At 41.2% G+C, this 16,896-nt stretch overlaps 1 protein-coding gene and 1 long non-coding RNA gene across 10 annotated transcripts in view; one reads left to right on the plus strand and one right to left on the minus strand.

Moving 5' to 3' along the window:
• The window catches only part of PAN3 (poly(A) specific ribonuclease subunit PAN3), a gene marked incomplete at its 5' end in the record, with an annotated part of 117,536 nt that extends 107,695 nt beyond the window's left edge, over positions 1-9,841 (minus strand). For all 9 annotated transcript variants that reach the window (XR_014256313.1, XR_014256314.1, XM_082435575.1 and 6 more), the window contains one exon: positions 9,412-9,841. Coding sequence is in view for 7 of the 9 variants with exons in the window: in XM_082435575.1 (XP_082291701.1) it covers positions 9,412-9,841 (430 nt within the window). The remainder of the gene's footprint in view (positions 1-9,411) is intronic.
• Position 9,842: 1 nt separating this feature from the next.
• On the plus strand, positions 9,843-12,847 carry LOC309647881. Its single transcript, XR_014256343.1, has 3 exons — positions 9,843-9,946; positions 10,082-11,241; positions 11,342-12,847. It is a non-coding gene; the product is annotated as an uncharacterized lncRNA (long non-coding RNA).
• Positions 12,848-16,896: the final 4,049 nt, after the last annotated feature.

The raw sequence follows: 16,896 nt of genomic DNA on the forward strand, positions 1-16,896 counted from the left end.
CTAAAAGTAATTGAATTGTACATTTACAATGGGTAAATTTTATAGCATGTAAATTATATTTCGATAAAGCTCCTTTTTAAAATCGGAGAAAAATAGGATTACTCAATAAATGGACTTAAGACAACTGTGTATCCATCAGGGAGAAAACTGAGTACCTTACTCAGATATTTCCAAAAGATCAAAGATTATAATGTCAAAGTATACATCTACTATAAAAAGGTCTTACAATAATCCTAACATTATTGAATTCTCTCCTCCAGTCAAAATGATAAACTCACTGTATTTTGAAGGTCCACACTTCATCAATTCTAACACACACACACACCCCAACTCTATGTTCTTCAAGACCCAGGTATAATGGAAAAAAACCAAAATACTTGAAGTTAGTCATTCAGTTCTAATCCAACTCTTGCCACTCACTAGCTGAATGACCTTGAGCAAAACCCTCTAAATTTCATTTCTTCATCTGAAAGAGAAGGCAATCCCATCTCACTCACAGGGTTGTGAAAGGGACTCAAGTGAAGTAACCTATGCGGAATGCCTAACACCCTGTCTCATAGGTAATCATAAATGTCATTTTCCTCTTCTCTTATCTCTAGAACGTATACCCCAATTATTCCAAGTTGTGTTTAACACACAACTCTACCTCTTAAGATACTGTTTATATCATTCATGTGACAAAATTTTTTTCCTTTGATCTTTTATTGCTGTCTTCAACTACTTAAACATTTAAATTCTTACCTGTTTCTGAACTATCTACCCATCTAAATTATCTGTAAATGGAGATTTGGGACTACTCCTGATATTTTTCTGGTATTCCCCACTCTACTAGCACATTTACATAAACACTTATTTACAATTAAGCCCTTTTTTAAAGTAGGTATTTTTAAAAGTTGATAAAAGATACAATAGATTTTCACAACCAACTTCTATAAAACACCCCATGCAAATGATATTATTGCCTCCGTTTTTCTGATGAGGCAATGAGAGTCAAAGACACTAGATGACAGCACAGTGGATGCAGGCCCAAGAAACAGGGGCTCCTCGACCACTCAGCAGACACTCACACCATCCTTTTCTGTACTGCAATGTGTAATGAGCACAAACTTTTAGCAAATACAACTGCCCATAAGGTCTGTTTCAGCCAGTTGCCAACTACTGATCTTTGACAGCATATTTAACCGCAGTCTTTTTTTTTCCTCCTCTGTAAAATAGAAATGACAACACCTACTTTCCAATGTTTTATGAGAATAAAAGGCCTGGAAGTTTGTACCTCTTGACTATCTTCACTTACCCCCCTGGACCCCTGCATCTGGCAACCACCAATCTGTTCTCCACTGTATCTATGAGTTTGGGGTTTTTGGTTTTGTTTTTGTTTTTATTTATTTATTTATTTTTGGCTGCGTTGGGTCTTTGTTGCTGCGCGCGGGCTTTCTCTAGTTGCGGCGAGCGGGGGCTGCTCCTCGTTGCGGTGCGCGGGCTTCTCATTGCAGTGGCTTCTCTTGTTGCGGAGCACAGGCTCTAGGCGCACGGGCTTCAGTAGTTGTGGCACGTGGGCTCAGTAGTTGTGGCTCGCAGGCTCTAGAGCACAGGCTCAGTAGTTGTGGCACATGGGCTTAGTTGCTCTGCGGCATGTGGGATCTTCCTGGACCAGGGTTCGAACCCGTGTCCCCTGCATTGGCAGGCAGATTCTTAACCACTGCACCACCAGGGAAGCCCCAAGTTCGGGGTTTTTTTAAGATTCCATATGTAAGTGAGATCATACTGTACTTGCCTACATAGTTTTTTTTTTTAATGTAACAAGTTTAAACCAGATTACTGAAGACTCTGTATGCTCCTTAACATATGTGTACATTATATTTTGTGTTAATTTATGTATAAGTATACACAATACATTAAGATATAACAGCTTAGGGCCATCATTTGTAATAGTAAAAGACCGTAAACAATCTAAACAGCCACTAAAAAGAGTAAGGTGTATTTTTATGTGTGGTTGTGGAAGAAACTAGAAGATATGCAGTTTGCTGAAAAAATTTAAAGTGCATTAGGCTTCCGTGTGTCCACACGTGTATATGTGTGTCGGTATGTGCTACAGATAGGGAAATATAAACATGAGTCATAGTACAGACAAAGAATATTTCTGAATAGATACATAATAAATTGGAAAGAGTGACTGTCTTTTGGAGAGGGATCAGGGAATTAAGGAAGAAGGGAGACTATTTTTCACTGTGTACCCTTTTGTGCTATTTAAATTTTTAACCTGTGCATGCAGTACGTTTTTAATTCCAAAAGCAAGATACTGTTCCTAGTTTTCTAAAGCTGGAACTTTTAAGAGTAAAAATATAATTAAAAAAATAGGTACAACATCTTTCGTTTTTTAAAGAAAAAGCAAGATACCAAAAAAGATATCAAAAAAGGAAGAGGTTTTATCAGAAGAGGACTATTATCCACATGCCAATTAACTCAGCCAAGATAAATGAGCACGTCCTTCCCTAAACTGAAGTTAAGCTGCTGAGAGGTCAGTGATGTTTAAAAGTTGTTGGGAAGGCAAGAGGATGAATTCTAAAGATTGAACATAAAATAATTCATTTTCTAGAACATAAACATTTAGAAAAACACAGAAACATTTTAGAGCTGAAGAAATATTAGACATCATGTACTCCATACCCCTTTCTCCTATTTACAGATAAGGAAATATATTTCCACATGGACTAAGCTGCTAGCCTAAGATCAAAGTTACTTTGTAAGAGAGTATTAAAATCAAAATCTCAGGACCCCCAGTCCAGAAATAATTCCTATATACTGAAAGGAGACACAAATACGTTACGTATTGATTTGTTAACAATTATATGATAATAGTACATAAAACAAATATTTTATCACATTCCTTTGTATAGTTTCAGCTCATAAACTACTTTATAAACAGAATATAAAGTTAATATGGAAAAACAAATGTAAGAAATACTGCTCTAAAACTTGAGTGTGTGTATGCATGCCCATGCTACGGACCTGACCTGTTTCCCCCCACAAAATTCACATATTGAAACCCTAACCCCCAATGTGAGTGTACTTGGAGACAGGCCCCTTAGCAGTAATCAAGGTCACATACACAAGACTATTCATGATGATTAACCCTGGGCAATAAGATGAGACTGGCTTACTTTGACTTTATACACTGCTGTTCCAGTGAAAATTTTTACAAAAAAGTTTATGGCTTCTATTAACTTAAAAACTAAATTAAATAAATTAAATTCAATCTTAAAATAGATTTTAAAAATATTTCTAGGTGCTGTAAATGTTCATACCTTTGTACACAAAAGCACATATGCCTATAGAAAAGCAAACAGACCAAAAAAAAGCTGCTCCAGGGCTTCCCTGGTGGCGCAGTGGTTGAGAATCTGCCTGCCAATGCAGGGCACACGGGTTCGAGGCCTGGTCCGGGAAGATCCCACATGCCGCAGAGCAACTAAGCCTGTGTGCCACAACTACTGAGCCTGCGCTCTAGATCCCTCGAGCCACAACTACTGAGCCCGCGCTCTAGATCCCTCGAGCCACAACTACTGAGCCCGTGTGCCACAACTACTGAGGCCCGTGCACCTAGAGCCTGTGCTCTGCAACGAGAAGCCACGGTAGTGAGGAGCCCGTGCACGGCAATGAAGAGTAGCCCCCGCTCACTGCAACTAGAGAAAGCCCGCGTGCAGCAACGAAGACCCAATGCAGCCAAAAATAAATAAATAAATAAGTAAGTAAGTAAATAAATTTATTTAAAAAAAAAAAAAAAGCTGCTCCAAAATAAAGATAGATATAAATTTTCCAAGTTAAAAAGAAAAAAGAAAAATTCAGCAAGAAAAACTCTTGATATACACAACTTGGCTGAATCTTGAGGGAATTATTCTGATTCAAAAAAAAAAAAAAAAAAAAGCCTAATCCCAGAAGATCACATGCTATATAATTCCATTTATAGAACATTCTTTTCTTTTTTTTCGGCCATGCCACGGCTTGGCCTAAGAGGGATCTTAGTTCCGGGCCAGGGATTGAACCCGGGCCACGGCAGTGAAGCACGGAGTCCTAACCACCGGACCACCAGGGAATTCCCTATAGAGCATTCCTTTTTTTTTTCTTAAATTTTATTTACTTTTTATACAGCACGTCCTTATTAGTCATCCATTTTATACACATCAGTGTATACATGTCAATCCCAATCTCCCAGTTCATCCCACCCCCACCCTGCCCTATAGAACATTCTTGAAATGACAAAATTACAGAAATGGAGAGCAAATTACTGGTTGCCAGGAATTGGTAGGGAGAGTTACAAAAGGGCCACTTGAGGGTGACAGAGCTGTTCTATGTCTTGACTGTGTTGGCAGGCACAAAACATACACACGATAACACTCCACAGAACTAAATATACACACGTGTGCACACACAAGTACAAATAAGACTCAGAAAATCTGAATAAGGTAAGTGGATTGTATCAAGCAATGTGGTTGTGACACTGTACTACAGCTATGAAAGGTATTACTACTGGGGGAAACATTGATGAGACAAAAAGCTCTTTCTGTATTATTTCTTACAACTGCATGTGACTCTACAATTATCTCAAAATAGAAAGTTAATTTAAAAACAGAAAAATCCTATAAAAGGGCAAAAATAGGAAGATATTGTTTTGTTTTGGCAATCATGTATCTTCTTTACAGAGTCATTTCAAATGCACTTCCATGCAAAGCAGTCTTTTACTTGTTAACTGACTCTTACCTAGACTTACTTTAGGACAACCCTCTTTGAGTACTCCTCATAAAGCTCTATGACCTCCTCATAAAACTTCTCAAGATCTGACTTTATCTTATACACGTGTCTGTACTCCCCACTAGAATGTAGCCTCCGTTAGGGCAGACTTTTGTTTCATTCAATGTTGTATTCCTATCACCCAGATCAAAACTTGCCACTCTGCAAGCACAATATTAAAGGAGTGAACTGAATGGTAGTCTTTGTTGTCTACTTTGTGTATTGTCAAATAAAAATGTTTAAATCTATACCAGTTATCCTAATGGCAAATTCCCAGTACTCACTTTTCTGTTAGCTGATTCGGGTTTGTGGGATGAAAAGTATAATCCTGGCTTAAACAAAAACAGTTTTGCCATACACGTTATCATACATTCCAAAGTTTGTATATGAACTTCAAGTTATCCCCTACTTTCTTTCATTTGGACAGACAACCGCAGTTCAATAATCTGTAGCTATTTTACTGGTCTTGAAAATATACTCTCAAAAATTGGGAGGTAAGGAAATGTACAGGCTAATTGTAGACTTACTACTAGTAATATTCAATAACAGCAGCAACTAAGCCTGAAACCTCACTATGTGCCAAGCAATGCACTGACAGTGGCACGTGCGACCCTATCACAACTCTGAAGTAGGTATTATTATTACCTCCATTTTTTTAAATGAGAAAAACTGAGGCTTAAAAGTTAAAAATTTGCCCAAGATCACAATGCTAGTAGATAAGAGAGCCAGGCCCATCTTAGATGCGCCTTATGCCAAAGCCTTCATTACTAACTAAATTAGTAGAACTGAAAATAAGTCTACTGTGGTAAAATAAACAAATCTATTGGGTTTCAAATTAAGTAATGTGCATGAAATACAAATATTGGTATTAACAGTTTAGCTGCTAAAAACTGAGCACCTTGAAGATGAAAAGTCTAGCTGGTTGAAAATATTAGAATTACATCTTTAAAATGTCAAGAATCAATAATTCAGTTGAACCCAAATCAAACCACATTTAAGCCTTCAAAGATCCCAAGTCCAAAAGAAATAAGAAATGTCAAAAACTTAAAGTAAATGCTTTTTTAAAAAAATAAACTGTTATTTCCCAAACAATCCTGAATGCCAGAACATGTTTACTACCACACTGCCACATCAACAGAAGAGCTGGAAGTGAGAAAATGTACTACTCTGTATAGATAAAAAGTAAGCAAAAGAAAGTATACTTCCTTTACAAGATTGAAACACCACTGCAACTAAGTATACAGAGAAGAAAAAGCCTTTCTGCTTCAGTTTTCCAATGCTTGCAAAATAAGGATAAAATTTTCTTCTTGCATGTACCTCTAAAGTTTTAACAGAATGTGAAACACTAACAAAACAATTCTGCAAATGTGAAGTGCTAAAGCAAGGGTCAAAAACTCAAATGCCAAGAGGAGCCAGGCATAGAAAAGTCACCCAGTCAGTAATAAGGCAAAATGGAGAGTCTGGCCCCACCACAGACCTAACTCCAATATACAAAAGAGCCGCCCTTCAAAGGAAGCCAGAAATCTGTATTTCAATGTTAAACCTTCTGATTTTTTAAATGTTGTCAACTAATTCAATTACAATCCACACTCATGCAAATTAAAAGATTTGCCACCAAAATGCCTAAAATTATAAGATGGAACACCAAGTGTTGGGGAGAATGTGAAGCAACTGGAACTCTCCTACTCTTCTAGAGGGAATGTAAATGTGGTAAAATCACTTCAGAAAACTGAAGTCATGTACTTAAAGCTGAACATCTGCATGCCCTATTACAAGCCTGCAATTCCACTCCCACGTAATTCAACATAAATTGGTAAACTTGAACCAAAAAACATGTTCAAGGGTGTTCAAAACAGTGCTCTTCTTAATAGACAAAAATTGGCAACATTCCATTGCCCACTAACAGTAAAATGAGAAAATAAAATGTGGTATATTCATACAATGTAACACTACACAAGAATGAGACTAAGAGGCTGTTCCTATATAAAGAAAGGATCTTACAAATATGCTGAAAGAAAGAAGCCCACAAAAAGAGTACATACTACCTGATGCCATTCCTATAAAGCTCAAAAAAGCATGAAAAATGAATCTACAATGTTATAAGGTAGTGCCTGAAATCAGTAGTTACCTCTGGGAAAGGGTAGTGACTGGCAAAGGGCAAGAAGAGCAAAACTTCTGGAAGGTGCTGATTATGTTCTATTTCTTGATCTGAGTACTGTTATACGCTATGTGTTCATCTTGTGAAAATTCCAAAACTTATGATTTGTATACTCTTCCCTAGGTATGTATACTTCAATAAAAAAAAAAAAACTTTTAAAACACACACACACACAGAAGATACCCAAGGAGACCAAAGTATTTCTGCAGGCAGACCCAGCTTATCAGAGCAGATCTGTTTGACCTCTCAGCTAAAGAAATACTCTACATTCTTACATTTAAAGAACAGCAAAGAAAACAATAAAAGCAAAATAAAATTGTGTCAGTGACTCTACATGATCAGGTCAGCAACTAACAAAATTTAAATTTCTCCTTATAGCAACACCTCTTAGAGTGTGTTGTCTATTTTAACTGCCTCATACACTTAATTAACAAGTGTCTCAAAAGATACAGTATAAGAACACAGTAAAATGTAGAAAGTAGACTAAAAATTAAACAATAAAGTGTAAAAATTCAAAGCAGCCATTAAATCACCGACACAATCCTCTTCCCTGATTCCTGAACAACTTGACTTGCCACTCATTGATGAGGCAATTTTATCTCATCCAAAAGGAGTCACAACCTGTACCACTGAGAGTTACCAAGAAGCCTACAGCAGAAAAGAGGAGCCTTAGGCTTCACCCAGTTAAGTTAAAGCAAGCCCTACAGAATCCAACTACATAATGCAGCTACTTAATCAAATAACTTAAATGACTAAACGTTAATTTTAAAATGCCTGCTTAGCACTGTCTGTCCTCTCAAGACCCTACATCCCAATTATTTTCTGTTCCTGAGATACGAAATGATCCCCACCTTTGAGTCACCGCTAGTGTTTCTCCTCCACCTTCCTGTTTCCACCTGTTTACAGCCTGTCCTAACTTTCCTGTCCCAAATCTACTACCTCTGTGTATCGGAAAATCCTAGAAATATCACATATTAAATCAAATACCTGCATTTTTGAAAGCGTCTCTTCCTGTAGGTAACAAATACTGCTCAGTTTCATTGCTTACTAATCAAACATAACTCGAATTAATTTGAGCCGTAACTCAAGACATACAGCAAGTTTACCTTGAAAATGCAAAGCTGCTGCTCCAAAGTGATTAAATTCCACCCATCAAGTAACCATTTTGACAAGACATTTTAAGTTACAAATTAATCTTCTTAGCATATCACCCTCACCAAATATATCTGCACTAAAGCCTATCGCAGCAAAAGAAACAATCTTTAACACATACACACACACACACAAACACAATCTCTGGGAAGACACTTATAGTCCTCATAGAGCAAGTAAGTGCTAAAGCATCAAGCCAAGTACATAAGTCCATTTACAGTTTAAAAAAAAAAAAGACAACAATGTTCTGACATTCAAGTTAAGTTGCCTATCAAATGATTTTCAGATCTAAAATCAGTTTAGAATTCCTAAGAAAGTAGGACTTTCCCATTTGGTTTAGAAATGCTCAACAAACTCAAAAACAAAAAAGGAAAATCTGACACCTCTACTTTTCCCTTAAGGGCAACATTCTGTAAAACAGATTACACTCATACTTACTAGAACTTCAAACTCCACTCACTAACCACTCAAAAGTTGCAAGGCAACACATAATGACAAAAAGTAAAAACAATGCAAACAGTCCTAAGATATCCGCATTCAAGTGCTCAGTCGCACACAAAAGTGCGCTGCACATGACACGCTTTGAAGGCTCCACGCTAAGGGTTCGCTTGGTACAAAGCAGTAGAAGACGAGATCCCTACTGACACCCTGCAAACTTCTGCCAGCTTTCAGGAAAACCATGCTGAAATGCAAGTCCTGTGAAATCCCTACTCGCCAACTCCCGACTCAACCTCTGCACACGATAAACGCGGCTGTCCGTTCGCTCTTCATCCTTAGAAAGCATTTCCTGCCTGGAAGACCTTTCTCCCAGAAACCTTGCACAAACTTTTTCGGCTCGTTCAACCCACTGCACGAAGCCTCAGAGCCCGCCCTCCCCTCCCGCCCCGGACCCACACACACCCACCCGGCGACCTCAACCCTCGGCCGACTCCACTCCACACGGGCACGCAGAACACGTGTGCCTGCAAACCCAGCCCCTTTCCACACCCCCCGGAAACGACACCCCCTTTCCCGCACACCGCACGCCACAGCCCATCCCCCTTCCTCCCCGCCCCCACTCCACCACCCCAGTCCACCACCCACGTTCCCAGGAAGCCAGCCTCCCCTCGCTCCCGGGCTCGCCGAAGGCTGTGGGGAGGGGAAGCAGGAAGACGGAAGGAGGGCTCGGGCCTGGCCTAGGCCTCTCAGAGTGCCGAGGGAGGCGAAGGGGGGGACCCGCGGGCCGGGCTCGGTCGCAGGGCCTCGTCCGGCCCCGGGCCTTCCCTCCGCCGCCGTCCCGAGGCCGAGGCCGCCCTCCTAGCCCGGACCACACTCACTTGCCAGCCGCGGTCCGTCGAGGACCCCGCTGCCGCCTCCTCCACCGGCCGCGGCTCCTGCCCCCGGGCCCCCAAGATCCGGCTTTTTGGGCCCCGGGGGCGGCCCGGCTCCCCCGCCCGGGACCGCTCCGGGCGGAAAGCCGGTCACTGGCGCGCCCGCCAGAGCCAGGGGGACGCTGTTGCTATGGAGGCCGAGGCCCGGGGCAGCTCCGGCGGCCGGGTCCTCATGCAGGAACTGACACTCCTCCCCGTAGAAGCAAGTCTTATCCTTGGCGTAGTAGCGGCAGTACTTCAGCTTCACTCCCGCCGCCGCCCCGCCGGGGACACCCCCGACCCCAGGCGGGGCCACCACCGCCACTGCCGCCGCCAACGAGGAGGAGGAAGAGGAGGCGGCGGCCGAGGGGGGCGGGAGGCCGCCGCCACTGTTCATGGCAACGCTGCAGCCTCGTCTTCCGCTGCCGCCCGAGGAGCCGCCGCCACCATAGACCGGGGAGGGAAAGAAGACGCTGCCGGTGCCGGAGAAAAGCCTGGGCGGGTGGGTCTGTCCCGCTGCGGGAGCCGGAGCCGCCCGGGGAGGGGGGGAGGGGAGGGAGGAGAGGGTAGGAAGGAGGAGAGGGGAGGGGGAGAGTTGGGATTCTCTCTCACTCACTCTCGTTCTCTTTTCTTAAAGGGGCCGCGCGGGACGACGGGGTGGGCGCGCGGGCCCGGACAGGGACTTCGAGGGCGCGGGCTCGGGGAGGGGGAGCGGCGGCGGCGAACGGGCGGGGAGGGCGGAGGGGCCGGTTTATTTTTAAATTCTGCCTCCACTGGCTCTCTCGCGCTCTGGTTCCTCTGAGTTGTTTATTCCATTTTCCTCTTCCTGAGACGGCCGTCGCCGGTGCGCCTGCGCGTCGAGGCGCAGGGGCTTGTGGGTAGCGGGAGCGCGAGGGCAAGGCTGGCCTGGCGTCGGGCCCCCTGGGCATCCGCGAGCCGGCGGCGGTTGGACGGGCGGACCGCGGCGGCGCTCCCCGACGCCGAGCCGGCTGGGGAAGTTCTCACGAGGCGAATGCCTTCCATTTTTCGTATATCCTCTTACTTATAAAACCAGGCGTCATTTTTTAATTGAAACGACGAAATTTACAGAATGTGATTGTCATTTTGAGGGGCCGCACCGGGGGCCGGAGCCCAAGCCCTTGCTCTGCTGGGAGAGTAGCTCCGTCTGTTCGCCACGCTTCCGCACCCTCGCTTTTTCCCCTCCCTCCTCTTTTTCCTTCCCGCTGAGGGTGATGAGAACTGCAGGACTGATTGCCTAAAAACTCCTGGGCCTTTTATTCCAAAAATCGAACTTGAGGAGGTTGATTTAGGCAAACCCCCAGCTGAGTGCAGCACCTGTTTTCTCTATTTATATTACTGAAAGTCTCCAGTAAAATATTATGAACAATTAGATGCCACCTGGGGACACCGCTGCCTAGGCAGCACCAGAAGGTTTCCCTTAAAACCGCGCTGGGTTTCTTTTCTCCAATCGGCCTAGTCTTGACTCGAAATTCATTTTTAAAAGATAGTTTTTTTCCCTCACCGATCGCTGATGTTATGCTCCGCTGTGTTTATTTAAAAAAAAAAAAAAAAGCTTTCAGGAATTTTAAGGAGTTGCTATGAAGGGAAAATAACTTTAACGTTTTAGTTTTTCTCCTCTGCGAAAGGTTTTCTCAGAAGGCAGTTGGAAGGGGGGGGGGTGTTTGTTGGCAGAATTTGAGGAATTGTGGCAAACAGAAGAGGTCACAGAAGAACGGATAGAAGCAAGTGTACCACACTGCAGAAGGGGGGAAAGTGGATTCCATAGACCGCAAACGGGTAAGCCTGGTGACGTTCCTTAGCTAAATTCGAAGTAGTAATAATATTGTATTGTGTCTTTCTGTTTAAAAATATTTTCACATGTATATTTATTCAACAGATGTTTATTAATGCCCATCACGTGTACCAGGAACTGAGCTCGGAGCTGGGGAAGCAAAAGTAAACAAAATGCAGTCTTGTCTGAGTTCAGATGGCTTGTTTATTCTCTCCCTGGGGAGACACATGGTACACAGGCGATCACAAATGAGTGTCTTAGGTGTTAACCTTGTCACACTAGCTATTAGAGGATATTAAAGATGTTGGCTTCCTGGAGGAAGCTGATAGCTTAATAGCAGAACTTGAGAACATCTGCTTTGAATTCAGACAGATCTGAGTTTGTAACCCAGTGGCGACACTTAAGAACTGTGTTACTCTGGGTAAGTTGCTTCACTTCTCTGTGCTTTATCTGTAAGCCAGGTAAGAATACTACCTACTTGGTAAAGTAGAAACTAATAATGCATATAAAGTATCCCACGCTTAGTAAGGATTCAGTAGGTTGTAGCTATCACTATTAGTAGTATTGCTGCTACTAGTAGTAAGCGTGTTAAGAGTGCAGGAAAGAGCCTTCCAGGCAAAGCAGACAGCTTGTGCAAAAGGCCTTGAGGTGAAAAAGAGCTTAGATTGTTAGAATGGTGAGAGTGGAGGACCATATCACAAAATCCTTGAAAGGCATGTTAAAGGATTAAACTTTTTCTTGAGGGCAATAGAAAGTTATCACAAGTCAACTAATAACATGATCAGATGTCCCTTTTGATTCTCATAAGAACCCTTTGAGGAAAGTAAAGAAGATGGGCTATCACCATTTTATAGATGAACAAACTTAAGGCCTAGAGTTACACAGAGTTACCAGCTTATCCTTGCAAAGCCAGGACTTGAACTCAGGCCTACAAATCACAAAACATGTGCTCTTTCCATTACGCATTTTACCATTTCTAAAATAAGCATATGTGTCTCTGGATGACTTGGAAAGGAAAGTAGTGTCTGTGGTGAGACAACAGATTCATTAAGTTCACGCCAAATTAAGCATATCATTCCAGCAAACCGTTATTGAGAATCTACTGTGTATTGTGTACCAAGCAAGTTCTGTGCTAGGCTCTGCTATAAGAAATGTGTAAGATACAGCCTTCGTCCTCAAGAGTTACCAGAATCTCGAGAGAAATGCCAAAGATAAAGTAAATTATCCTTCAGTACCACATTTGACAAAGTTTTCTATTAAATCCCTGTGAACAAGATGGAGAAAAGTAGGCTAAGATCCTACTATAGTTAGATGACTTCAGTGCTCTTTGATTAGTCAGTCAAAATGTTGATAGAGCTGGCTTTGGAGCTCCTTGAACAATATCCAAAGAGTATTAATAAGTTGACGCATGTCGGCATGGTCTTTACTGTCCTGCTTTGAACTCTGTCCTTAACCTATTTTTAATGAAAAAAATGTTTTCTACTGCCTAGATGAAGAAATATATAGCATATTTAGCAGATCTGCAATGTGTTGTTGCAAAACCAGTGGAGATAGATAATGTGGTAAGGGACAGATTAGGATTTGTAAATCTCTATCAGCGGAAAAAACGGAGCAGTGCTGACAAAATGAAACCTAAAATAAATTGGGGAAAACAGAGCAAACAGGCTCTTTAATACAGCACTGATAATACCACCTCAGCCACCTCCCCCCACCCTGCATCCTCAAAGCAAGTTAGCAGTGTTTTTTCAGAAGCCTTTAGAATGTACATCACCTTTGAACTATTCTTGTTCTACTTGGCAAATAAATCCTAGAAGGTAACTATAAATAACAAGTTTTATGCTACAATGTACTTGTTACAGTATGACTTATGAAAGCCAAAAAAGAAAAGTTGCAAACAACCTAAATTCTAAAACCAAAGGGAATGGTTAAACAGTGCACTATCCACAGAGAATATTATGCAGCCATTAAAAAGCCATGAACTGTGCAACAGTGCTTATGATGCAGTGTAAGTATTTAACATGATATAACATTGTATGTGCTGTTTTATTGTAATGATGTAAACAATAAAAAGCCTAATAGAAATAAAGATTAAAGTAACTGTCTCAAACATTAACAGTGGTTTTGCTAAGATGACAAGATGACAGAGTAGGTTCTTCCTATCTTTCCTCTACTTCCCAAATCTGTATCATGAACATATATTATTTCTATAATAGAAAAGCATTAAAACTTTATTGCAGGGGCTTCCCTCGTGGTGCAGTGGTTAAGAATCCGCCTGCCAATGCAGGGGACACGGTTTTGAGCCCTGGTCGGGGAAGATCCCACATGCTGCAGAGCAACTAAGCCCATGCACCACAACTACTGAGCCTGCGCTCTAGAGCCTGCGAGCCACAACTACTGAGCTTGCGCTCTAGAGCCCGCGAGCCACAACTACTGAGCCCACATGCCACAACTACTGAAGCCCACGCGCCGAGAGCCCGTGCTCCGCAACAAGAGAAGCCACCACAATGAGAAGCCCACAAACCACAATGAAGAGTAGCGCCCGCTCGCTGCAACTAGAGAAAGCCTGCGCACAGCAACAAAGACCCAACGCAGCCATAAATAAATAAGTAAATAAATAAACTTTATTGTAATTTAATTGTAACCTTTTACTTCTAAGGAGTGAGTACATGGTTGTTTGTTAAATTGTTCTCTGTATTTTTGGTTGCATTTTGTTTTCAATAAATTAATTTTGTGAAGACAAGCTGGACATTTGTTGTCGGCCGTTTCTTTAAATTTTCACTAGTCCGGTGTTTTTCAAAATATATTTTATGGAAGACTGGTTTAACAGCATGTTAATTGATATTACACAAAGGAAAAAGTTCTGTTATTGAGAAAGTTTGGGAAACTCAAACAACTTGAAGTCTTTTTCAGAGCCTTTAATATGTTGATATGTTGTAATTATCGAAAAGCAGGATTTCTTTTTTTTTTTGGACCGGCAACCTGCCGTTTTTAAAATAGAACATTTATTGCTTAGAAAACGACCTTTTCTTCTCGTTTTGAATTTGGAACTACTATACAACTGAATACAAGGAGGAACAAAAAGTACCAAAACCGAACTTGTGATTCTGTGTTCATGTGGCATAAATCAGTTTTGTACATAACATGTAGCAGCAGTTTCTAAGTTCCCTTTAGGAAAATATAAATTCTATACACTTTTTATTGTTTCCTGTTTAATGCGTGGGCTGAAATCACTAGGATCAGCTTCCTTCTGGAGGAAAGAGAGGAACAGAGGGTGGAAAGAATGGTGAAACTTTCTGAAACCGGCATCCGACTATCCCGTAGCTTCCCCAGGGCTGGTTGAAAAAACAGCCCTTTGGGTTTTTTTATTTTGTTTTCACAGCCGGGAATTTCATGTAGTGATTGAATCTCAGCATCGTGTCCATAAATGAAAGAAACTTGCACCTCAAAAAACTTTTCAGAAGATCCATATAAAAGCAGGATTTAATACGCAGAATTTACGAAAAAATTTTACCACTTTTTTCAGAACCATTTTTCTTTGAGAAACATTGTCCTAGTCACCTGCTTTCTCATTTTCCCTATATTTTAAAATTCGTCCACCTTCTTCAGTCCCCCATCGCAACCCTTGTACCTTGCTTTCTGTTGCGTACAGCCATAGAAAGGAGACACCGGCAAAACTCACAGAACAGGGGCCCTTCTTCCATCCAGGACTAACCCTTTCACGCATGCTCTGCTCCTGCCCTAGCATTTCCTCAGGGATCTAGTCGTTCTCCATCCAGTGTCTTCTCTCTCTTGACCCTCTTCTTAGGATGCGAATATGTACATTGAAATACTTTTTAAGGCATTTATTCTTTCATATTGTGAACCTCTTGTAATCAGAAACAGTAATGTTTTTGTCCTTGTTTTTTAAAGTCTCAGAAACAAACACTGCTGGTAAGAGGGCTAACCAACACAGCCACATTGGAGGGCAATTTGGCAATATCTATACAATTTTTGAATATCCATACCCTCCGGCCCAACAATGCCACTCTTGGTATCTCCCCTAGAGAAGCACTGGTGTGCCCAAGGAGGCATACATGCAATGCTCATTTGAGGCGTTGTTGATAACTGAAATTGGAAATGACCTAAATGTTCGTAAATGGTTCTATATGCACCATTATTCCCCAAGACCTATTGTTGAATGAAAAAGGCATGATGCGGGTAAATATGTGGAATATAGCACCTTTTCTGTAAAAATCATTATATCTTATAAGGATGTGTATAAATGAGTACAGAAAGAGCTGGAAAGATAAACATTAAATTGCTAACAGGATGGGGATTGGGAGTAGTGATCAAAGGGGACTTTAGCTTTATCTGTAATGTTCCAGATTTTACAAGAAGAATGTATGCCTGCTTATCTAATTAAAATTTTATTTTTAAAATTCCCATTGGGCTCCTCCTTTTGCTCTAACTTCTCTTCACAGGCAATTTAATGCTTGAATCATCCATTCATCTCTTAATCGAGATTAATCTGACATTTGCCCTTGCTATGTTAAAATATTTTTGTTTTTTACCAGAGCCACCGCTGTTATTAGTTAGATTTATTATGTACTTTTCAGCTATTTTATATTTCCTCTAGAATATTCAACAGCATTAACCCTTTTCGCAGCACTCCTCTCTCTCTTGGCTTCCAGTCACCCCTTTCTCTTGTTTTGTCTCCTGCCTCTGCCATTCAATGCCGCCTGCATGGTAGGACTTGCAGAAATACTTGTGGAATACATTTCAAGTAATTCATTTATTATAATTCAAGACAATGCATGGAATATCCTCTGAGATTTTAGCTTGTGTTGCAAACACAAAATGTAATGTTAATGAGACAAAAAGGAACACTGGATTTGGAATTCAAATGACTGATTTGCAACCTGGTTCTTACTACCTTATACCCACGTGGCTTTTAGCAAATCTCTTAACCTCGCTTAGCTTCAGTTTCCTAATTTTTAAAATGGAAATAATCCCTACTTTATGGGGCTGTCCTGAGACTTGAATGATACAATGAGAACCTCATGGTGAAAATAATCTCTTTGCCACTGAGTAAACAAAATTTTTATTTGCAAAGTAATTTTAACCACCTATCTGCATAGAAGGGATTCTACTTCTGACAACTTTTATTACCTTTAATATTACTTGTTTTAGCACTCTCTCATGCATCCCTTTACTTACATGATGATGATGTTGGCAAGTACTGTAATGATGCCTCCAATTCCACAGTGTTTCACAGCCTACAAAAGCAACCAGGCATGTTTTTCACTTCTCCCAAAAATCCTGTGAAACAGTTAAAATGAGGATGTTATGTTAATACTGGGATTCTGAGAATTTGAAAAGATCTATAAAGTTCTATGACTTGCCTCAAAGTAAGTCAGCTTAGGTTCTTTGAACTCCTCTGTTCTGTGATCTTTCTCCTGAACTGCAAGCATCTCATTCGAGTTTGTATCCTCTCATTCTGGACGTTCTTACTGTTATCTTCATCCCACCTCAGGATTAAATATATTTCCTCCTCATCCTTCATTGAAATGCATCAAATCCATATTTCGTTTCCTTAGATTCTCTGTTCAAGTATCCTGCAAGCAAGTCCAGGATTTTGAAACCCATAATTGCATACTAATAGGGAGGGAGGGAGAGTTAAC

The sequence above is a fragment of the Balaenoptera physalus genome (genome assembly GCF_965194825.1).
Source record: "Balaenoptera physalus genome assembly, chromosome: 18".
In the NCBI taxonomy this organism is placed as follows: domain Eukaryota; kingdom Metazoa; phylum Chordata; class Mammalia; order Artiodactyla; family Balaenopteridae; genus Balaenoptera; species Balaenoptera physalus.